The sequence below is a fragment of the Molossus molossus genome, unplaced genomic scaffold, assembly GCF_014108415.1.
Source record: "Molossus molossus isolate mMolMol1 unplaced genomic scaffold, mMolMol1.p scaffold_m16_p_19, whole genome shotgun sequence".
NCBI lineage: Eukaryota > Metazoa > Chordata > Mammalia > Chiroptera > Molossidae > Molossus > Molossus molossus.
Genome location: NW_023425354.1, coordinates 38,594,987 through 38,617,564, shown reverse-complemented (window position 1 = coordinate 38,617,564; position 22,578 = coordinate 38,594,987). Strand labels below are relative to the sequence as shown.

At 48.6% G+C, this 22,578-nt stretch overlaps 1 protein-coding gene across 2 annotated transcripts; it reads left to right on the top strand.

The window, feature by feature from the left end:
- Nucleotides 1-1,456: 1,456 nt before the first annotated feature.
- On the top strand, nt 1,457-20,621 carry LYRM9 (LYR motif containing 9). 2 transcript variants are annotated; one of them, XM_036269146.1, is made up of 4 exons: nt 1,457-1,490; nt 16,930-17,073; nt 18,747-18,839; nt 20,014-20,621. In XM_036269146.1, the coding sequence occupies exons 2-4, from the start codon at nt 16,948-16,950 to the stop codon at nt 20,029-20,031; spliced, it is 237 nt and encodes a 78-aa protein (XP_036125039.1). In that variant the 5' UTR covers nt 1,457-1,490; nt 16,930-16,947; the 3' UTR covers nt 20,032-20,621. The 2 variants fall into 2 exon arrangements, with proteins under 2 accessions (XP_036125039.1, XP_036125038.1); XM_036269145.1 differs by lacking the exon at nt 20,014-20,621 and having other exon boundaries at nt 18,747-18,989.
- The last annotated feature ends 1,957 nt before the right edge of the window (nt 20,622-22,578 follow it).

Below are 22,578 nucleotides of genomic sequence, written 5' to 3'. Positions count from 1 at the left end.
TTTCTGATGCAGGAACACAGCAATCTAGGAACAAAAGGGAGATGAGGCCAAAGGAAGAACTGTGCATTTTTTTCAAAATATTAAGTGATCCCAACGTTGAACACAGGGATGGATGGAGATACTGCAGATTGTTCCTAGTAAGGGCTTTAAAAGCTTAATGATTTATTGATTGAATCTGCACTAATGAGTTGTCCCTGAATATGCATGTGTAAATAAGAGGGTTTATTTATAAAGGTTCAATCATATCTTTCAGATATATTTGGTCCAAGAGTACTTACTGAAAATAAATTGAACGGTTGAGGCAACTATCTGAATATTTCAGGGGCGGAACCCCCACCTGATTTGGAGGCAGGCTAGTATGCCAAGTGAAGAGGTAAAACAAAAAAGGGAGAGAAAACTCTACTGGGAGTTAGGAGAAAACAAAAGGAGAGAAACCTGAAAACTACTACTGTTAAGAAATATGCCCCTCCCCCCTCCCCCCCCTAACTTTTCTTATTCCAAGAGGAGAAAAATAGATTCCCAGGTGCCACCACAGAGCAATGTTTTCCTTGAAAAAAAAAAGAAAGAAAAAGAAAAAAAAGTTGTCTTGTTAAATCAGCTGCACATGGAGTCTGTCTGTGTAGGGAAATCAGCCTTTTCATTACAAATAGGTTTAAAAAGCCCTGGAGAAGAGAGACGTGAACAGAAGCAATATTATCCACTAACAACCTAACTCCCTTTTAGCCATCAGCTGAGAGAAGATCAGCAGCATCATTGAACAGGGGGTTTGTCTGAAGATAAAGACTCATCTTTATTTCTTTCAGGATATAAAACTTGTATTTAAATCAATTCAGAGAAGCACTTTAGCTTTAAACATTAGAGAGCAGGGAGAGCCTATTTAATAAAACTGCACTATTTCATTTTCAAAGAATGATACTGGCAGTAGCTCTGAGTTTAAATTCTGTATTCTTTCCCTCAATTATAATTATAGATGGGTCTGAAAGGAAGCATGCCTATTACTGTAATATTTATTCTTTTGACAGGTGTTATTTGATGAGATGACTCAAAACGCAGATTCCCATCCAAATATAATTCCTGTCATCAACACGAGTGGTTTAGGCAAGTCCTCTAGCAAGCCTTTTCACAGATCTTGAACATCCCTGATGTTTTAGCAGCAATCCATATTCAGGAATATGGGGGAGAGGCTGCCTTCAGGGCTTAAATCTGAGGTAGCAACAGCCAGAAGGAAGCATGGATGTGTAACGTAAGAATGGTGTTAGTGGAACAGCGTTCTTTTTCAACCCGGTGGGGTCGATCAGGGAAGGGGCACCCAGTAGGTATGGCATGTTGGGTTCTCTTATTAACAGACTCCAAGTCCCGCGCGCGGCCGACAGAGGGCGCTCGGCGCGCAGTGGCCAGGCGGGGGCGGTGCTGCGCTGGTCCGGAGACGCAGGCGCACTCGTAGCCTCGCGTCCGCCGTGACCGGGGTTGACGTTTCCCAGTGGAGGCGGGTGAGCCGCGCGGCGTAGGCGGAGGGCGGGGGCGCAGGCGGGAGGACGCGCGGGGCTGAGAGCCGCTGGGGTGGAGGGCGGTCTGCAGATGTGAGGTCTCGGGTGTCCTCGGCGTTGCGTGGCCTGGGAAGACCTAGCAGTGACTCGCGCCGCTCCGTTCCCCTCCCTGCCCGTGTTCGTGCCCGGGGAGAGCCGGTGCCCCGGGTCGCCGCTCCCGGCCGCCCAGGCCTGCAGCAGGCCTCGCCGGCGCGGCCCGGAGGAGCGAAGGCCCAGGACGGGGCCATTGGAGCCCAGGGGTCCCCAGGCGCCTCCGCGAAGCCGGGCCCGGGCCCACTAGTGAAATGTTCATTGTCTGGCACACACCTCCGTGGCCAGCCTCGGTTTGCCCATTTTAGTAAGTAGATAGGGCCCCTGTACGGCCCATCTGCCTTGAGCACCCCCGAGCGAACTTACCTGGAGTGACCTTCATGTTTTGATTTATGCGTCTGAAGAACAGATCGAGTCACTCAGTGGCTGAGACCCCTTTTAAGACTAATCTTTTGTTTGCTTTTACGCAGCATACAGTTGGCCCAGCCAGTGTGCCTCAGTGGATTGAGCGTCCTCCCGTGGACGGAGAGGTCCCAGTTAGAGTCCCAGTCAGGGCACATGCCTGGGTTGCAGGCTCAGCTGCCCCCCGCCCCCAAAATCATAAAAACATATATTTAAAAAAATGCACGATTAAATATCTTTTAGGACATTTACAGAGTTGAGCATCATCCATGACCATAATCAATTTTAGAACATTTTCATTACTCCCCAAAGAAACCCCTCCTTTAGCTGTCACCACCGCAATCTCCCATTCCGTCCATCCCTAGCAAGGCTAAGCTACTTTGTGTCTCCATAGATGCGCCTACTCTGCACATTTCACATAACTGAAATGTACAACATTTGGTACTTTGTGATTAGCTTCTTTCACTAAAAGGAATGTTTTCAAGGCTCATCCACGTTGTAGCATGTATTAGTAGCTCATTTCTTTTTAATCATAAAGTAATATTACGTTGTATGAAGGTACCATGTTTTATTTTATACATCAGTTGATGGACCTTAGGACTAATCTTTTTTTTTTAATTGATTTTTTTTAGATTGGGAGAGAAAGAGAAGCATCCATCGGTTGCCTCCCACATGCGCTTGACCGGGGATTGAACCTGTAACCTGGGTATTTGTCCTGACCAGGAATGGAACGCACCATCTTTTGATACTGGACTATACTCCAACCTACTGTGCCACACTGGCCAGGACCCTTAAGACTAATATTAACTCTTCACTGCCTACCAGACCCTTTTGAATCTGACCTCACCTTTCTAGACGGTATCCTCTTTGCCCTTGCTCTCCCTCCCTGCGGGCGCCTGTGGGCATGGCAGTCCCTTCCTCCTTCAGGCCTTCATGCAGGCTGCAGGTTGCCCTCTCTGCCTTCACCACCCCTCCATCTTCACCGTCACCCAGCCAAATCCCACTCTTCCTTCAGACCTCAGATTAAATGTACTTTCTTAAGAAAATGCTGAGCCTTGACTGGGTGAGGGACCTCATAAGCCAGTCTCTCAAGGACCTGAATTTCACTTTGTAATATTTAGTTATAATTGAATAATTGGTTTTTATTATCTCCTCTTGTTTTATTTATTTATTTATTTATTTATTTATTTATTTTATTTTATTTTTTTGGTATGTGCCCCTAGCGGGAACCGAACCCGGGGCTCTCTGGTCTGCAGGCCGATGCTCCAACCGCTGAGCCAAACTGGCCAGGGCTCTCCTCTTGTTAATGTGTAAATTCCATGGGGTCAGGGACTGTCTTCTTTGTTTCTATATCTCTAGCACCTAGTACCTTGTTAGTGCTCAGTGACTAGTATTTCAACATACACACACACTCACATGCACACACATGCCTACTGTGTCAGGCACTGTACTAGAGATACACTTGAACAGGATAAACTTTCTGCTCTTACAGAGTTTATATTCCAGTGGGGAAATACAAACAGAAACAAATATAATCCAAGTAGTGAAGAGTGCCATGAAGATAAATAGAAGAAACTGGAGTGTGGTCAAGGAAGGCCTCATCACTGAGCCCTGGATACATGGGGTGGGGAGGTGTGGACCATGTGGGCACCCTGGAAGAGTGGTTGTGTATATGAGGTCCATCAAGGAGGCCAGAGGGAGGGGGAAGAGGAGAAGAAAAGGATAAACCAGGAGCTTTCAGCTCAAGGGTCCGCGCAGATAATCCCTAGGTATGTGTAGAAAAAGCCTGAGCTAAAGAATATATGTACCCCCATGTTCATAGCAGCACTATTTACAATAGCTAAGATCTGGAAACAGCCCAAGTGTCCATCAGTAGATGAATGGATAAAAAAGCTGTGGTACATATACACAGTGGAGTACTATGCAGCTGTAAGAAAGAAAGATCTCTTATCCTTTGAGATGACATGGAGGGACCTGGAAAGTATCCTAAGTGAAACAAGCCAAGCAGAAAAAGACAAATACCACATGATCTCACTTATATATGGAATATAATGAACATAACAGTCTGAGGAATACGCTAGACCCAGAAACATGGAAGTAAGGTTTAGACTGACAACCCTCAGAAGAGGGGATGGTAGGAGTGAGAAGAGATAAACCACAGAACTTAATATGCATGTATGCATAACCAATGGACGTGGACAACAAAGCCGGCGACAGGGTGGGAGTGGGGGAGGGTGCCAATGGGGTAAAAAAGGAGAAACATCTGTAACAAAAATAAAATTTAAAAAATAAATGAAAAAAATTTTTAATTGTATCACAGGGGAAAAAGCCTCCAAAAATTTCATAGTCAAAAATAGTGTTTAAAATCTATAATCTATATGAAACCTATATAAAAAAAATAAAGATAATCAGTTGGAAAAAAAGAAAAAGCCTGAGCTAGAAAGGCAGAGATGTGGGTACAAAGTCTAGCTGTGGCTCTTGCCTAGTTCTGTGTGACCTTGAACCTTAGGTTTTAGATTAAGTGGTCCCTATGAAGTACCCACCCCAGTGTTTGACACCTGGTAGGTATACAGTACATTAATTCTCTTCTTTTGCCCTCAAGCTAGGGTGGTGTGTTGTGGCCTGTGTGTGGGAAGCCTTTGGCACATAACAATGATTCTGTTCAGGTTGCTGGTTACTCTGCTCTGATACAAACATATTTGCCTTTTGAACTATTTTTCTGGTTTGCTTTGGCTGGGAGAGCTCATCAGGTTCCTTTGAAACTAGTAAAGGCTTAGGGCGTTTTGGGCTGACAGATGTAATTTTCAAGGTAATGGCCTTGAGACAGCAGGTGTGGTTGAAAAAGCTGAGGACTCAACCAAAGGACCTGAGTTGGAGACGTGGCTCTGCCACTCACTGGCTTTGTGACTTCTGGACAGGAACTTTCTTCCTGGCTTGAGTTTCCTCTCTGGTAAAACGGAAGCAATCAGCACACATTTATTGGGCTTCTGTTATGTTCTGGGCACTGTTAATTGTGGAGGGGTAGCTAATACAATATCGCTTCTGTACTCCAGAAGCTTACAGTCAGCAAGGAGCGCAGACAGCTAGGTGGAGTAGGAAAGATGTTCAGGTACCTAGTATGTGCCAGCTCCAGGGCTAGGCACGTTACTTATGTTAGTTTGCTTGATCTTTACAACCCCGCCCCTCATGAGGTACATTTTCTGTTCTCCAGTTTCCAGAGGAGGAGGAGAAGTCCAGAGAAGTCAAGCAGGTTGGCCAGGATTGCACAGCAATACATGGCAGAGCTAGTCTCCTAAACCAGGGTTATTTGTCATCAAAACCTGCTCTATGCTTTCCCATCATATTGCTACATAAATGATTACAGCACCGTGTGATGACCCCATTGCAGGAATATGGGCAGCACGGAGGAGGTAACATAGGTGCTGGGTCTTTAAAGATAAAGAGGAATTCTTGAGGCTGATAAAGAATTCAAGGTAGTGGAAAGAGAGGTATTGAAAAGCACATCCCAGAGATGCTGGTAACAATAACAGCAAATAGTTAGGAAGCACATAGTCTGTGCCAGGCACGAGGCCAAGTGGTTCAGGAGCATTAGTTCACCACTGATTCTATGTAGGAGGTGCTATTAGTGGCCCCATTGACAGACGTGCAACAGACTCTGAGATGGAGGTTAAGAAATTTGCCCAGGGTCCTACAATTGACAAGTAATGGAGCCAGGATGTGAACCCAGACTTTCTGATTCTAAAGTCCATGAACTTAACCTCCAAGTTCGGAGTGTGGCTAAAATGCAGGAAGTGTGGGAAGGACAGCAAGAGATGAGTTTGATAAGAGAAGTTTGAACCAGATTTTGGAAGGCCATGCATCAAGAGTACTCACTTTACAGAGATTTTGGGAGAAGGGGAGAGACAGGGTGTGTTTTTAGGATGTGACCTTGGATGGCACTGTGAAGCTGGCCTGGAAGGAGAGAGTCTGATTGGGAGGTTATTGGGATCGTCTGCAGGAGGCATTGTTACAAAGCTGGGAACCAAGGTAGCGCCCGGGGATGAAGGTGGGTTTGGGGTGGCGGAAGGATGAGGAACATGGAGGGTGGATCTTGAGAGCCCAGACCATGTAGCAGAGGGACTGGAGGAGTTAGGATTGCTGCCCCACCTCCTACTTGGGAGGATGTGCAGGTGCAGCTGGAGCCCCACTAGGTCCTCTGTTGTGACTTTCAACATCCAGGAGAATAATTGCATATTTAAACAATGGCCTGTGCAGGCTTAATTTAGCTCATATCAGTGCTCAACAGGGCATAATTTCTGGTTATTTTTCTCTAGTTCCATTCATTCTCTTTCTTTCTTTAAATATAGGGTTTCTCCCCCCACCCCACCCCCAATACACACTTATTTTTAGATGCCCTATGTCAGGGCACAGGTTAGGGAAAAAGACAGTGAGGTTAAATGGGGCCACAGGTGTTTCTCAGTATCTGTGCAGTGATATCACCTGGCTCCCAGGAATTCCCTTTGTGGTTTTATTTCACTTTTTTCCTTTATGCTGTCATATTCTCTTTTTTGGCCTGCTCTGGGCAGCATTTTGTGCATGATTCAGATATGGACACAGGTGGTGTTAGAAACTGGCAAGGGCATGGGCTTTGGGATCACATAAACTGACCATATACTAGCTGTGTGGCCTCTGGCAAGTTACTTAACCTCTCAGAGCCTCAGTTCCCTTATCCATAAAATGGAGCTACTGATATGTAGCCTGTAAGATTATTGTGAGGATACATGAGATAACACAGTCAAGCTCTCAACATCTACCCGACACATGGCAGCTAGTGAAACGTGCCATCAGCTTTGTAGAAGGTTGGGCGTAGGGCCCCTTGGTAACATGTCAGGCCTTTTGTCTTTGGTCCTAGGGCTGAGTCCAGAGCCAGACACTTATTAGATGCTCTGAATGGTCTTGTATAGGTGATTGACACAGCCTGCTGGGGTTAATCTCTCTCTCTTTGTACCCCATTTGTACCTGTTTTTGTTGTGCTGAATTGAGTTGAATTGGATAACAGACAGGATCAGGCACCCCAGAGATTGTGGCAGACCCCGGTGACTCTGGACTGAACTAGTATAGTGCAAGATGGGGAAAGAGACTTAAGAATAGTTAATGGAGCCTGGCCGGTGTGGCTCAGTGGTTGAGCATCGACCCATGCACCAGGTTGTGGGCCAAATCCCCAGTGGGGTGCATGCAGGAGGCAGCCAGTCACTGTTCTCTCTCATAGATGTTTCTAGCCCTCTCTCGCTTTCCCTTCCTCTCTCTCTAAAATCAATAAAGAAAAATAATAATAATAAAAAAAGAGAATACAGTCGTCCCTCGCCACTTCATGCTTCAACTTTCGCGGCTTCATTCTATTGCGTTTTTTTCAAATATATTCATTTAAAGTTGATCAAGACAGTGAAAATGATACAGCGCATATTAGGTTGTCTGAGTCACTTATACACCCCTGTATTACAATTAAAATCACTGTACGTATAGACTGTAGGCCTATGTATTCGAGCACCCCAGGAAGCCTTCAACGCCAGTGCAACCGCTAGAGTCTGGAACGGATTAACCACGATAAACGAGGGACAACTGTAGTTCATGGAAAACAAAAAAGAATAGTTCATGGGAAAAAAGGTGCCTTTGAGCTGAATGCCAGGGTCATGCAAGGGCCCAAACAGAGAATGCTGTCTGAGTTGCATTCCTTGAATTCCCAAGTGGAAGAGGTGACATTGCCATCTGACTCCAGTGCGCCAGGACGGGTCAGAACACAAACAAACTGTGGTTTTAAGGGTGAGATCAATAATGAGGGTGTGGATATGGGTTGGAGAAGCATTGGGAGGTTATAGCACCTTCAGGATGGTTATCTTGGAAAAGAAACTGAAAGGCTGGGGAAATGACTTTGAATAATGAAAGATGGGGTGGGGGTGGGTGAGTAGGTCAGCAGAGACTTGAGCCCCAAAGGGCAGAGCTCAGTCTAATAGAATTTTACAGAGCAGGTTTTAGCTCAGAACCAAAAGGATAGTCTGACAGCTTGGCTGCCAAGGATGTGAAGGAGAGACTTCTTTTACACTGGAGGGAGAAGGTGGCTTTCGGCTCTTCCGTTTTATGGTTTTGAAACACTGTCTACTTGGGACTGTTTTCCTGTTCATTCAATTAACACCTTTCACTGAGAGCCTGTGTGAGCCAAGCCATGCTACCCTGGGTGTATTAATAACTAGAACTCAGTTCTGATTCAGGAAAAAGTGAAATAAATCTCACCCGATCTTTTGTCTGATTTAAAAAGAAAAAGATGTATTTTTAGCTCCTTAATGTATGCAGAGCTAACGGAATCAATGGCGTCCACAAGCCCCGCCCAGTCTCACCTTGCAGCAGGGGCTTCCTTTCGTGAGCCATCTTTACTTTGAGCAGAAGCACCCAAGGGCATTGTGACATTTTGTTTTCCCCTTCTGCTTTCCCCAGGGTGGAGAAGGGCCGGGGAGAGAGAGAGCTGCTGCTCAATCCAGGCCCGTGTGCTTGCTTATTTAACCCCACATCGGTCTTGCCGTGACTTGGGGTCCCTGTGCTTTCACTGTTCCACTCAGTCTTCAAGGAAAGCGGCCTGTAAGTTGTTGGGGGGAGGGAGGAATCACTGTGACACCCCTCTATTGAGTGACTGAGTGACCACTGTGTGCTAGGTACCGTAGCAGTGACAAGGTGATGGAGGAGACAGAGCCCGGGAGAGGGTAGAGTGTGGAGGGTTTGGTTACAGATGGGAGAGAGGCTGGCAGTTCCCTGGGGAAAGCCTTGGATACCATCCCCCTCTTGCCAGCACACAAAGGCATATGTATACTGATGGCCCAGCCTTGGTTCTGTGGGCGCCATTAAAGGATATCAAGCAAGGTACTCAAAGGTGAAATTTTTTTTTTCTTTATTGATTTTAGAGAGAGGAAAGGAGAAGGAGAGGAGATAGAAACATTGATGAGAAAGAACATCGATTGGCCGCTTCCTGCATGCCCCCCACTGGGGATTTGGCCCACAACTGGGCATGTGCCCTGACTGGGAATTGAACCAGTAACCTCTTGGTGCCTGGTTGATGCTCAGCCACTGAGCCACACTGGCTGGGGTGAAATTTTGTTTTTAGAGGCTCATTCTGGTTGAGCATAGGGAAGGACTGAAAAGGAGACATGTCCGAAGGGTGTTGATTAATCCAAGAGAGCGGTCTGAGAGCCTAACAGCCTTGGAAAAAGAAGGGCCCCTTTTCCTTCAAGAACTCAGCAAGGTCGGAGCACTGGACTTAGAGCCAGAGTTCACATCCCGGCTCTGCCACTCCCTGGTTGTGTGTTCATGGGCATGTCAGCTCACTTTTCAGCCTCGGTTTCCACATCTGCAAATTGGGGATAATGCTTTTTTGTCAGAAAGTTGCAAAAATGTCTAGCACCATGCTTAGTGCATAAGTCAGCTCTTAGATGAGGTTGAATTCCATGGTTGGGGGGACTTGAGGATATTCTTGTCTAATGGCCTTTTCAGACTGAGGGGTTGGTTACCTGCAGGGAGTTCCTACAGGCGAGTTGGAGGGAGACTGAGGAGACTGGAACAGGCTTGGAGTAGGTGGATGGGAAAGGGAGGGTGTTTCTTCCAGAGGTGACGGCCAGATGTGCCCAGGGCACGGAGGACCCTGCAGTGGGCAGAGATCATCACTTCGTAGTGGGCAGGAGCACAGGTCAGTCCCAGCCGCATTTGGATCCCCAGGTCTGCAGGCAGGGAAATATCCAAGCTGCTGTTTTCTCAAGTGTGGGTATTGGTCAGATTTTGAGGTTATTTAGCCAAAAAGCATTTACAGAGTCCACCGTGTGTCCAGCACCATGCTAGGCGCTGAGGGAGCAGTGATGGAGGAATCCGACAGCCCTTGCCCTCAGGGAGTTTGGTTTGGTGGGGGAGATGGGAAGGCAAGCTTGGAGCACAGAGTGATTCCTGCTGTGACCTGAGCTGGTGCAACAGGCTGTGGACAAACAGATAAGGGGGAGAGTCTAGTTCCCTGTAGGGGCAAAAGAAATGTATTGAAAGAGTGTGGGTGTTCACAGAATCAAGGGAGGAGGCTGGAGAACTAGGCAGGAATCTAGACGTTTCTGGAAGGCCAGGCAGCAGAACACATGACAGTTCAGAGCAGGAGAAGGCTGATCAGACACACTCCCGCTGGGTGCATGAACTCATTTTCAGGCCCTTTGTAACCCTGCTCGAGAAGCTGTTCCCAGGGGTGGGGGATGCTCAGTGGCTTAGCTTTGGTCTAATGCTCTCCTGTGGCCAGAAGAGATGGAGCCCCTGGTGACAGTGTTAGCAGATCAAAAGGGAAGAAGTCTTCCCTTAAAAAGAAATTGGGTGTGTGGGAGCTGTTAGGAAGAAGCATAAATGCCAACTGCAGGATGAGTAAAAGTCCATTTGGAGGGTGGGGCTAGTGTTCTAGGCAGCAGCCCCCACGGCCTCTGGAGCCAGACTTCCTGGGTGGAAATCCTGGCTTCCACACTCAGCTGTGTGACCTCGGACAAATTTCCTATCTTCTTTTTGTCTCCGTTTTTCTCTTGGCAAAAGGAGAACATAATGGTACCCTCTCATAGCACTATTATGGGGATCAAAATGAATTAATGTGCCTTGTTTCGATGAGGGCCTATCACATGGTAACTACTCAGTATGGCAGCTGTAGTAATCATTCTCGGTGGTTGTTGCTGTCGCTGTTATTAAAGGAACTGTAGGTGGTGTGTCAGCTTGTGCCTGGCAGGTGGAGGAGTGGTGAGGGATGGATCTGGGCCGGGGAGAAGGTTTTAGGAGTTGGTGTGAACCTAAAGAGTTTAATACTTTATCCACTGAGTGATGGGAAACTGTGGAAGGATTTTTCTGAAATAACTTTTTGTTATGACAATGTTTAAAATATACAGAGGTGGAAATAACAGCACAACGTCCACCCTTTTCACCTGCTGTCTAAACACAGTCTTAACGTTTTGCCACATTTGCTTTATCATTCTCACGGTATCTCCTCTCTTTCTGTGTAGTCTTCTGCTGAACCATTGGAAAGTCAGTGCAGATGTGATGGTGACATCACCTCTAAACACTTCCACTTGTATCTCCTAAGAATAAGGACATGACCACATGACCGCAACATTGCCATTATGCCCAAGAAAACTAATAATTGATGATAACATACAATGTCATGTCCAACTCTGGGAAGATTTTTTTTTTTTTTTAATCCTCATCCGAGGACATTTTTCCATTTTTTGTACAGACAGAGTAGGAGGGAGAGAGAGGAAGAGAGAGAGAGGGAAACATCGATGTGAAAGGGACACATCGAGTGGCTGCCACCCGCACGACCAACCAGGGCCAGGGACAAACTGCAACCGAGGTACATGCCCTTAGCGGGAACCGAACCCGGGTCTCTCCGGACCGCAGGCGGACGCTCTAACCGCTGAGCCAAACCGGCCAGGGCTCTGGGAAGATTTTAAGTTGGAAATTAGATAAAGCATTGTGACTGCCAGGTGGGAGGTGGTTGAAAGGGGACTGAGGGCAGGTAAATACCCTCTGGTAATGCAGGTAAGAGGTGATGAAGCCTGAGCAAGAGTGATGTGGGGTGATGAGGACTGTTTGGGGTATTCACAGGCCTCCCACTGAGCACGGTGGCAGGGATGTTGGGTCACTGAGGCCTTCTGGGAGGAGGTGTAAACCTCAGAGCCGAGTGTTGGAGGACCAGATTGGCAGGAAGCAGGTAGGGGTATTGTAGGCTGGCATAGGAGGATTCATTCAACACAGGGATATTGAACTCTACTGTGATGGTTAAGTTATATGTCAACTTTACTGGGAGGTGGAGTGCCCAGATAATGGTCTAACATTATTCTGAGTGTGTGTGAGGGTGTTTTCGGATGAGATGAACATATAAATCAGGAGACCCAGTAAAGCAGATTGCCTTCCCTGATGTGGGTGGGCCGCATCCAAGTGCTTGAAGGTCTGTGTAGAACAGTAGACTGACTCTCCCCCGAGTTCTAGAGAATTCTCCTGCCTGGCAGTCTTCAAGCTGAAGACTGACATTGGCTCTTCCTGGTTGTGTAGCAGCTTCCGGCCTTCAGACTCAAACTGGGACATTGGCTCTGCAGACTTTCAACTTGCCAGCCTCAACACATGAGCCATTTCCTTAGAAATGTCTGTCTGTCTGTCTGTCTGTCTGTCTATCTATCTATCTATCTATCTATCTATCTATCTATCTATATATCTATCTATCTATCATCTCCCACCCTGCCTGTCTCCTACTGGTTTTGTCTTTGGAGAACCTAACACATCTACTCTACGCCAATATTTTGTCATGGTGCTGAGACCACAGCTGGTGAGCATGACACAGACTGTTGTGGATGTGCCACTCAGAACTCGGTTTGCCTGGACTTGGTGGCGAGTGGTGGGTGACATGATGAGGGGTGAACAGGGGACGGATCAGGAGGGGCCTTGGAGGCCCTGGAAAGGAGTATGGATGTTATTCTGGAGGCCAGTGTTTTCCAAGCTGTAGTACCACTGTCAGGATTTTGTCACATCCACATTGCAAGTGCATTCTTATTTGTTTGGTATACTTTATGCCATTCATTTAAAAAACTGTTTTAGGCCATAACACCTATGAAATTATGGGTTTCTTTTCTCATTACACATGAAAATAAGCATAAATTCATTACAATAAAAAAGGTGTTGGTCCATATACTACCTAAAATAATTTTATATTTGTCCTACATTTGGGGAAAAGTTGTCATGAGCGATGGGTGGCTCTTAGGGGTTTTAGGCAGGAACATGGCCTGCCAGGTTCACTCTGGCTGTTGAGTGGAGGATAGCTTGGAAGACAGGGAGGCCTGCTGGGAAGCCTTCGAGTTGTCCACATGAGCTGTGATAAGAGCCTTAACCACGGCTGTGCAGTGGAAATAGAGAGGAGGGGACAGATTTGAGTGGCATTCCGAGGTAGAACTTGATAGGACTTAGAGACCAGTGACATGGGGATTGAGGGAGAAGGAGTAGAGCGAGTTGGCTCTGTGATGGTTTTGGTTTGGTTGCCAGGGAAGGTGGTGATGCCCTCACAGAGGCGGGGAGCCGAGGTGGAGAGGCCAAGGTCAAGGCCAAGGTCAAGGCCAAGGAGCAGGACATGCAAAGTGATATTCCCAGGGCCACAGGGTTTGACTACAGTTTTAACAGTGATGCTGTGAGGTTCATTGCCCCTTAAATAATGACAAGCCCACACTTGAAATGAAATTAAAACATTTTTAGTTTAACTCTTCTGAGTGGACCCACACATGGACTCTCTGCTAGTTATTACAGAGAATGACTAAGAATTATAATTGAGCTGAAAATAATCTCCCGCCCATACTCGCTGGGTAGGTTTCTAAGTATTGCTTGGGTTTTTAAGTAATGAAACAAAGTTGTGCTCTTTCCAAATGTTAATTTTGAAGACTGCAGCTGGTAACCATCTGTTACACCACGAGCATTTTACGATATTTGATTAGCACTTTATATAGTCTGGGGAAGCCAGCCAGTGGAATCTGCTGTCAGGTTGGGGGCTTCAGTGGTATGTCCTCTCTGGTGGCACTTGAAGTTCTTTGCCCCCTTGTATGGGGTTCCCTCAGTTTGTTGGACTGAAGGGTGGCTGTTCAGACTGGCAGGTTGATATTTGGGGCACAAGGACCTTGGGGACCCTGCCCTGTTTGCACTCTCCCTTAGGGCTGGAACCGTCACAGCTCACCGCGGAAGTAGAATTTGGGAGATTAAGATTTTTCAATCAGTTTGGACTCCTTTGGCTGCAAGTGACAAAACAAACCCAAGCTGCTTTGGCAAATGGGATTACTTGTCTTGGATCACTGAAAAGTCTAGGGGTGGGACTGCCTTCAAGTGGGTGGTTTTAGGGCTCAAATGACTTCTTCAGACTTGGTTTTGCTCAGGTTCTCAGCTCTGCCTTCTGTGGCTTCAGCCTCAGGCTTCGAAGGAGGCAAGATGGCTTCCCTGAGGGAGGAGCTGCCCTCTCAGCATCGGGTCTAGTCGCTCCTGCAGGGCTTTGAGGTTCACTCAGCTTCCACCATGTACCCACCTGTGAACCAATCCCTGTGACCACGTGGATGCAGGTCTCTGATTGGTCAGGCTTGGGGTGAGCTCCACCCAGACCTTGTGGGCTGAGACCTGGCCCCAGCAGATCCCCAGTCCCAGTCTGGGGCTGTAACCAGAAGGGAGGATGCATGGTGGGGGCAGACAACCACCTGCTCACCCCAGTGTCAGAGCGAGAGCCCAGAGTATCCTGAGCAAACTTGGCTATGGAGACAGACCTTTATTGTTGCCAGGAAGATAACATGTTGGAAAAGGAATGAAGGAGCCTCTGAAACCAGTTACTTAATGAGTTTCTTTTCTTAGTTTAAGGACCTTGGAAAGATTTAGAATTCTAGTTCGTTTTTTGGAGGGGGAGGGGTTGTCTTTTTTTTCTTTTCTTTTTAGTTACTTTAAAACTAAGGCTAGTCGCTTAGTCTTGGTCTTTTAGCTCCTTCATTGGGAACATAGTGAGCTGCTCTGTCAGAGGGGAAATCTGGATGGAGGAGATAACAGATTCTATTCAGTCCAGTTCAGTAAACAGGGCACGAAGCACTGGGGCCTGGGCCAAGCTGCACAGGCCTGGCAGCCCATGAATCCCGGCAGTGTGGGAAGCACTGTACCAGCTCCATAAACAGGGTACTGCCCCCCCCCCCCCGGACAGTCAGGAAGGGCTTCCCAGAGGAAGTGGCACTGAGCTGGACCTGGCAGGGTAAACGGGTTCTAACATGCAGAGGGGAAGGGAGCTCCACGCCAGGGAGCTTCGTGTGCCAAGGCACCAAGAGGTGACTAACTTACAGTTCTGGGGACCTGTGAGAAGGTCCTGTGGCTGACTGTGGGATGAGCCCAGGCATCAATGTGGAGGAGACTGGGAAGTGACAGGCTGGAGGCAGGGACACCAGGCAAGATGCTGTGGCAGAGGTCCCAGCAGGATCCTACAGGACAGTGAGCACAGAGGCGGGGACAGTTTGGGGCTGGGAAGTACTTAATGGAAACTTAACAAATCCTTATGATCTAGAATGCACCCTTGGGAAAAAAAAAACACCTGTGCTCTTAAGTTTCCTACTTTAAAAAATAAAAAATAAGTTTCCAGATGTATAATACAGAGCTTAAAAATATGGGTTCTACAGACACAAAGAGTACATGAAGTATGATTGCTTTTATGTAAAACTCAGGAAAATACAAAGGAATCTGTAGTGACAGGAAGCAGAGGTTGCTTTGGGATTGGGGAGTGGTGAGGGCAGAGGGGTGGGATTACAAAGAGGCACGAGGAAACTTGTTGGGGGTGCTGGAGGTGTTCCCTCTCTTGCTTGTGATGATAGTTTCTTAGGTGTATATGTGTGTCAAAACCGATCAAAGTGTACACTTTAAATACATTGACTGTATGTTAACTACATATCAATAAAGCTTTTAAAATTAAAAAAAATTTTTAAAAGGTGGGCTCTGGAGCCTGTCTGGGCTCAAATCCCAGCTCTATTCTTATCAGCTGTGTGACCTTGGGCTTGTTGTCAGACCTCTTTGTGCTGATTTTATTTTTTAATTTTTAATTTTATTTATTCATTTTAGAGAGAGAGGAAGGGAAAGGGAGAGAGATATAGAAACATCGATGAGTGAGAACATTGATTTGCCGCCTCCTGCACACTTCCCACTGGGGATTAGGCCCATAACCTGGTCATGTACCCTGACCAGAAATTGAACCGGTGACCTCTTGGTGCATGGGTTGACGCTCAACCACTGTGCTGATTTTTTAAAAAATATGTGCATTGCCCTGGCCGGTTTTGCTCAGTGATTAGAGCGTCGGCTTGTGGTCCAAAGAGACCCGGGTTCGGTTCCCGCTAAGGGTGCGTACCTCGGTTGCAGTTTGTCCCCGGCCCTGGTTGGTCGTGCGGGTGGCAGCCACTCGATGTGTCCCTTTCATGTTGATGTTTCCCTCTCTCTCTCTTCCTCTCTCTCCCTCCCACTCTATCTAAACAACAACAAAAAATGTGTGCATTAATCACATGTAAAGCAAATAGGACAGAATACGAGCTCATTAATTAATTAATCCTCACCCAAGGATATGTTTATTGATTTGAGAGAGAGAGAGAAACATTGCTATGAGAGAGAAACATTGATTGGTTGCCTCCCTTATGCACCTGAACAGGGGATTGAACCCACGTCTAGGTATGTGCCCTGAGCAGGAATCGAACCCACCACCTTTTGGTGCACCAGATGACATGTCAACTAAGCCACCCAGCCAGTGCGAGCTCATTATCATTCCTATTTCTTACTCACAGTGAAGCGAAGTCATGTGTACCACAACGACTCTGCCTACAGCTGCTTCTTCACACAGAGCCCTCTGGAATTGTGTTTCTCAAACTTTAATGTGCTTGTGAGTCTCCTGGGCCTCTTGTTACAATGCAGGTTCCGTCTAGTAGGTCTGCGGTGGGGCCTGAGACTGTGCATTTCTAACAAGCTCTCAGCTGATGTCGATGCTACTGGCCACACTCTGAGTAGCGAGGCTCAGACCTTTCATCCTGCCCTCTGTTGCTTGAGGTTAGATGGTTTCTCAGCAATTGTAATGTGGGGTTTTCCTGCTTGTCTCCTCTACTCTGCCTGTCAGTGACACCTCCTACTCACCACCTGAGGTTGGTGTCCAGAGAGAAGATACCAGGATGAGGCTGAACATCTTACATTTGTTCCTTGCTGGCCTGCACTGGGCTGAGACTTCTGCAAGACTGAATGCCCAGCAGAGCTCAGGGTCTAGGTTCCGAGGGGAGTGGTATGAGGGGGACCTGGCCTCTGTGCTGTTATCAAGCCTACTTCACGGAGCACTGGCACCTTGGGGCCAGGGCCGAGCATTGGCTTGATGCCTTAGAAGTGATGCTCTGTTTTCCAGGGACAGCCGGTCTTGCAGATGGCCCCGCTACCAGGGGCAGAGCTGGTCCAGAGGCCTCTGCAGCTCTACCGATACCTGCTGCGCTGTTGCCGACAGCTGCCCACCAAGGGCATCCAGGAGCATTACAAACACGCGGTCAGGCAGGTAGGAGCAGGGTGTGCTCAGCCTGGGGCTGGGGGGCTTCCTCCAATAAGGGGCCTATCACAGGGTTGGGAGCCAGGGGCAGGGATGGTCTTTCAGGTTGCAGGGGGTGGCACTTTGGTAAGAGCCACTGATATCAATGCTGGGCAGCCCAGCTATTCTCTCTGGTTTTTGTTGCAGGAACAGAGGATGATGTGCTATCTAGTCCATCAGCTCTGGGCCAGGCCTTGAATTAGGCAGCTGAATGGATAATTAAATGTGTGGGACACATCATCATTTTGATAGGTGTCTCTGTTAACAAAGCACATCTGACTTTAACCATGAGAAAACATCAGGTAAATCCAGACTAAGGGCCCATCTACCACATAACTGGGCTGTTCTCGTCAAGCACGTCAATGTCATGAAACACGGAGAAAGGCACAAGAGCTGCTCTGGTTTAAAGGGGACCAAAGAGATGTGACTGCGAAATGCAATGCATGATCCCAGACGGGATCCTGGACCAGAGAAAAACAATGATCATAAAGGACATTATTGGGGACATTCACAAAATTGGAATATGAGCTATAAATTAGATAGATACAGGAGCACTGTATCAATGTTAGATTTTCTGAATTTGATCACTGTGATTCTTAGGAGGATGCCTTTGTTGTTAGGAAGTACACACAGAAGTGTTTAGGGGTTAAGGGCTCATGTGCAACTTATAAGTGCTTCCAAAACTTTACTGCGAACACATAAAGAAGATGGGAAAGCAGATGTGGCAAAATGTTAACAATGGGTGATTCTGGAGGCAGCTCTTTTGTGTTATTCTTGCAGCTTTTCTATAGGTTAGACATGATTTCCAAATAAAAGGTTAAAAACTAAAATTAATACAAATGGAATATGGAAAGTAAAAAGATAGAGGAAGCAACAGAGAGCTGTGGAAACATGGAGAGGGAGCAGTTAGTTGTCTGCGGGAGTGAGGGAGGACGTCCCAGAGCTGAGCACTCGAAGTGCCCTAAAGACAAGGAGGACATGGGGTCGAGAGGAACAGGGCAGAGGAGGTACCAGTACTCACGAAGGGCCCTGGGTGCGCGGAATGAGCCTGAATCTCATGTTGCTTCTCAAGGGTGAACATCTGGTCAAAAGCAAACAGCAGCCTGGGCTCTGCACTGGGCTTGGCTGCATTTCCCAAAACCACCCCCTCCACCGCCCCTTTCTTCTGGGCTTGGGCTTGGCTCTCCAGCGTGGGTGGGGAAGCCCTGTTCTTCCCCATTGTGAAGCCATACGGGGTTCTCACCCTAGTGAAAGCAGCTTCCTGGGAGGAGCAAATGAAACACAGACGTGGAAATTTCCCTTAGGCCCTCTGCCGCCACCCCCCCCCCAGTAACCTTTGGGGTCCCAGCTTGATTTGGGGGTAACTTGGGGAGCAGTCTTCCTTGTCACGACTGCCCCGCTGGCAGGAGTGTGTGCTGTGCAGTTGAATAGACCAGGATTCAAATGCCTGGCACTGTTGCTTAGCAGCAGGTTACGGTCTGAGCCTCTGTTTGGTCCTCTCTGTGTGGGATCATAACTCTGTGGAGGGGTAGGAGAGATGCTGAGTATAAAGTGCCCACAGTGTGTCTGACCTGTGACTGGTGCTCTGAAGCCGCCGGTCCTGTGAGTTTTGCCATCATCTTTTTTTATGCTTAAACTTTCAGAGTTTCCGGGTTCATTCAGATGAAGACAGTCCTGAGAGAATCCAGCAAATTATTAAAAGAGCCATTGAAGATGCCGACTGGATCATGAACAAAGTAAATGCTTGGCTCCCACCTACACCTGTGAGCTGTAACCTCCGTGACCAGCAGGGGTCGCCGCTGCTCCACAGTTGAGAATAATCTAGCTGCTCGCCACCTCTGGGAGCCAAAAGTGATGGCAGATAGATGCCTTGCTGATTTTGTTAGTGTGTGTGGCATGGGGGGTTGTGGGGGGAGGCACCTTCAATCCCTAAAGACACATTTTTGCCCAACAGTACTGAATAAACTGATGGGGTAGCAGGAAGAAGGAAGAGAGCAGTCTTAACTGGAGGCAGTAGTAACAAAGCGGGCAGCAGTCTCGTGATGTCTCAGAGAACAGAGCTGTCTTGGCAGGGCGGTAGTGAGCTCCCCGTCTCCGTAGGTATTCACACTGCAGCAGGGTTATTGAGGAAATATTCAAGTGCATGTTTTGATGGAGAAAGGGAGGGAGTCAGGAATATAGAGTGTCTTACTGGTCCTTACACTTCGGTGTTAGAAAACCTAGAGAGCTAGATTATGGCCTACTTTCCTGTCTTCTAAATCAGAATCTCCAGTTATTGGGTCCAGGATTCATTTTTTAAAACTTAGTGATTGGACTAGATGGCTTTTGAGGTTTCTCCTCCACCTGAGGTTTTTCCCCCTCCAAACAAGACCCATCTCAAAAAGAATGATGGACATACCATGATGTTTAATTCTAATTCCCCAGTGTCTTTTTTTTTTTTTTTTATCCTCACCCGAGGACATTTTTCCATTTTTTGTTCAGATAGAGTGGGAGGGAGAGAGAGGAACAGAGAGAGAGAGAAACATCAACGTGAAAGGGACACATCGAGTGGCTGCCACCCGCACGACCAACCAGGGCCGGGGACAAACTGCAACTGAGGCATGTGCCCTTAGGGGGAACCGAACCCGGGTCTCTCTGGACCGCAGGTCGACGCTCTAACCGCTGAGCCAAACCGGCCAGGGCCCCCAGTGTCTTTCTTATCCTTCCTCCCAACCCCATCAGTGCCTTTTCCATCAAAGAAGAAAGCGGGGATCCAGCCTGACAGGGAACACCGGCTGGGTTCCCGCACTTTCAGGAAGCCCCTGCAGGGGGCGTCCGAGGCCTAGATGACCGCAGTTCTCAGCATTTCCCGTGTCCACTGGCTCCCATTGGCTTCCCTCAGCCACTTCTAACCATCTCTCTGTCTTGCAGTATAAAAAACAAAACTGAGACTCCTGAAGACCCTGAAGCTGAGACACCTCGCTGGAGCTAGCCAGCAGCAGCAGCTCTGGACTGTCCATTGTCTTGTGAGACAGCAGGAGTCAGGGGTCAGAGATGCTCAGACTGCTCTTCTCGGCATGTTCACGCCCCCAGTGACCTTTACGTTTGCTTTTCCAGCTGGTTATGATGTGAGATTGGGGGAGAATGCATTTTTTCACTCTGCTTTGAAAGTGATTCATTTATTCTGGATGTCATCTTTGAGACCGGAGTGGGCGTCTGCTCAGATGGCAGCCTGTACGGAGGACAGGGCATGGGATTTAGAACCAGACGGATCTGGATTTGAATCCCAGCTCAGTGGCTTTTCAAGGGTGTTGACTTTGAACTCGATTTACTCCTTTGTGAGAATGAAACAAGATGAAGTTAAAGAGCCCGACACAGAACATAGTACGTGGTGGGGCCCATAAACCTCGCTCTAAGGAAGATGTCCTCCCTGCTCCCACACTGCTCCGTGCATCTCTCTCTAGCCCACTCCTCCTCCGGTCGGTTTGTTTGTGGACTTGTCCTTTCCTGCTTGTCACCCCCCACCATTCCCTAGGACCCCTGAGCCCTCACAGTGGCACTGTGCCAGGCAGTCTGCCCAGCCCCTAAGCTTGGGGCAGCGCCCCTCCCCACCCAGGGAGCGGAAGCCCTGGTCTTTGCCTTCAGTTTCCAGAGCCGGGAGCAGGAATCGCAGCCTGCAGGAGGCAGGGAGGAATGCCAGAGCCGTGGCAGTAGCCGAGGTGTTAGACGGCTGTGAACCTGCTGTCTATCTTGACAGTCCCTTTCCTCCTTCGCCCTCTTGGAAGGAAGGGAGGGAGGAAGCCAGCAAGCAGTCCTGTGGGTTCTCACGAGCCTGAAATCAGTGGAGAAAGACAGATCCAGGTTGCATCCCTCTTCCACTCAAGTTTCAGCCTCGGTTTTCCCTTCTGTCCAATGGAGAAATGACCATACCTACCTACCTCGAGGGCCGAGGTGAGGGGTAATGAGGTCTAATGCATGCCAGGTGTTCCCCTGGAGCCTGGCACAGGGAGCCGGCTGCATGGCCAGTGTTACCAGCTGCAAGTATTAGGGAGCCCTGCTTTGCAGGTGGGAGATGGGAGCTCAGAGAGGCTGAGCTCCTTCTCAGGGACACGAAGCTACTAAGCCATGTCTGTCTGAATCTACCAAATAGCACAGATTTGGGAGGAAAAGGAGAGCAGCAGGGAAGGAGGGAAGGAAGGAGACCACGAGGGAGGGAGGAGGGAGAGCGACAGGGAGGGATCAAGGGAACTGACCAGAGCAGGTGGAGCAGCCAGCAGGCACAGAAGCCACACTGGACTCCAGTACCCCAAGACTCGCAGCCAGGGGGATGAGCTGGCTTGTGTTTATGTCCTAGTGACTGTCTGACCTAAAGTGACCCGGATACATCTCTGTGCACTCGGCTGATGAAGAGTGAAGGATGCACATCAGTCTGGAAGCTCTGGTCTCTTCTCGCTGCATGTTGTTCCCTCCTGTGTGCTAATTCTCACACCGGGTGTCGAGGTCTTAGAGAAGACAGACGGAAAGCTGCCCGGGAGGGGATTGTCCTTCAGAGGGGATGACCCGGCTCTGGTCCCACTGCTAGACGACAGTTGAGGTCAGCCCTGCCCACCAGGTGTGAGGGCAACTGAGCCAACTCCCTCCCCTCCCCTGTTGTTCAGGCTGTGCAGGTAGGGGCCCACCCTTGGTTGGCAGGGGTGTGTCTTGATCACAGGAGTGGGGTTGATTGTATCCCTGGCCTCTCCTAGCAGGAGAGGTGCGAGCAAAGGCTGGCCAGGGTTTGGAGAAAGTTCGTGTCCCTGACCTGTGACTGGCTCCCGGGGATGGTCCCATGACCTTCAGTTCCCTGACAGTGCTGACCCGGTTGGGCAGACAGTGGGTGCTCAGCTCCTGCAAGGGGCTGGTCCATGAGGGCACAGGCAAGAGGGGTGGGTTGGTTAACAATGCGTTAGCAGCTCCCCACCAGCCCTAGTGATGCCAGAGGGGACAGTGAGCATGGCCATTGAGGGCATGCACCCCAGAGGGCATGCACCCCAGAAGTGCAGATGGAGGAAACAAGGTAGAGGGAGGCAGGAAAACATGACAGGGCAGAGAGGTGGTCGGAGTCGGGGGGGGGGCACTGTGTGAAGCATGGGGGTGCCTCTCCCAGGCTCAACAGCTTTCCTGTGCTCTGTTCTCAGACTTCACCCTCCAAGCCCTGAATCTGTTTGTGTGGGTGGGGAGGCCTTAAATCACCCAAAGTCTGTGACTTGTAAATGCAAACAATTGAAAGTTTAGAGTTGCCGCCAAGCAAACTGAAGAAGGAGAAGAGTTTAGATCCCTGCCCTGTCACTTAGTAGTGATGTGACTTGGGGCAAGTTCCTTAACCTGTCACCCTCACTTTCCGCACCTGCAGCTGGCACAGGCCATGGAGTGGTGAGATTAAGGCACTGACACCTCCCTGTCTTGGTTTGCCTGCTCACGGGCAGCCTCTTCAGGTGGGCGTCTCCCCCCGGGGCC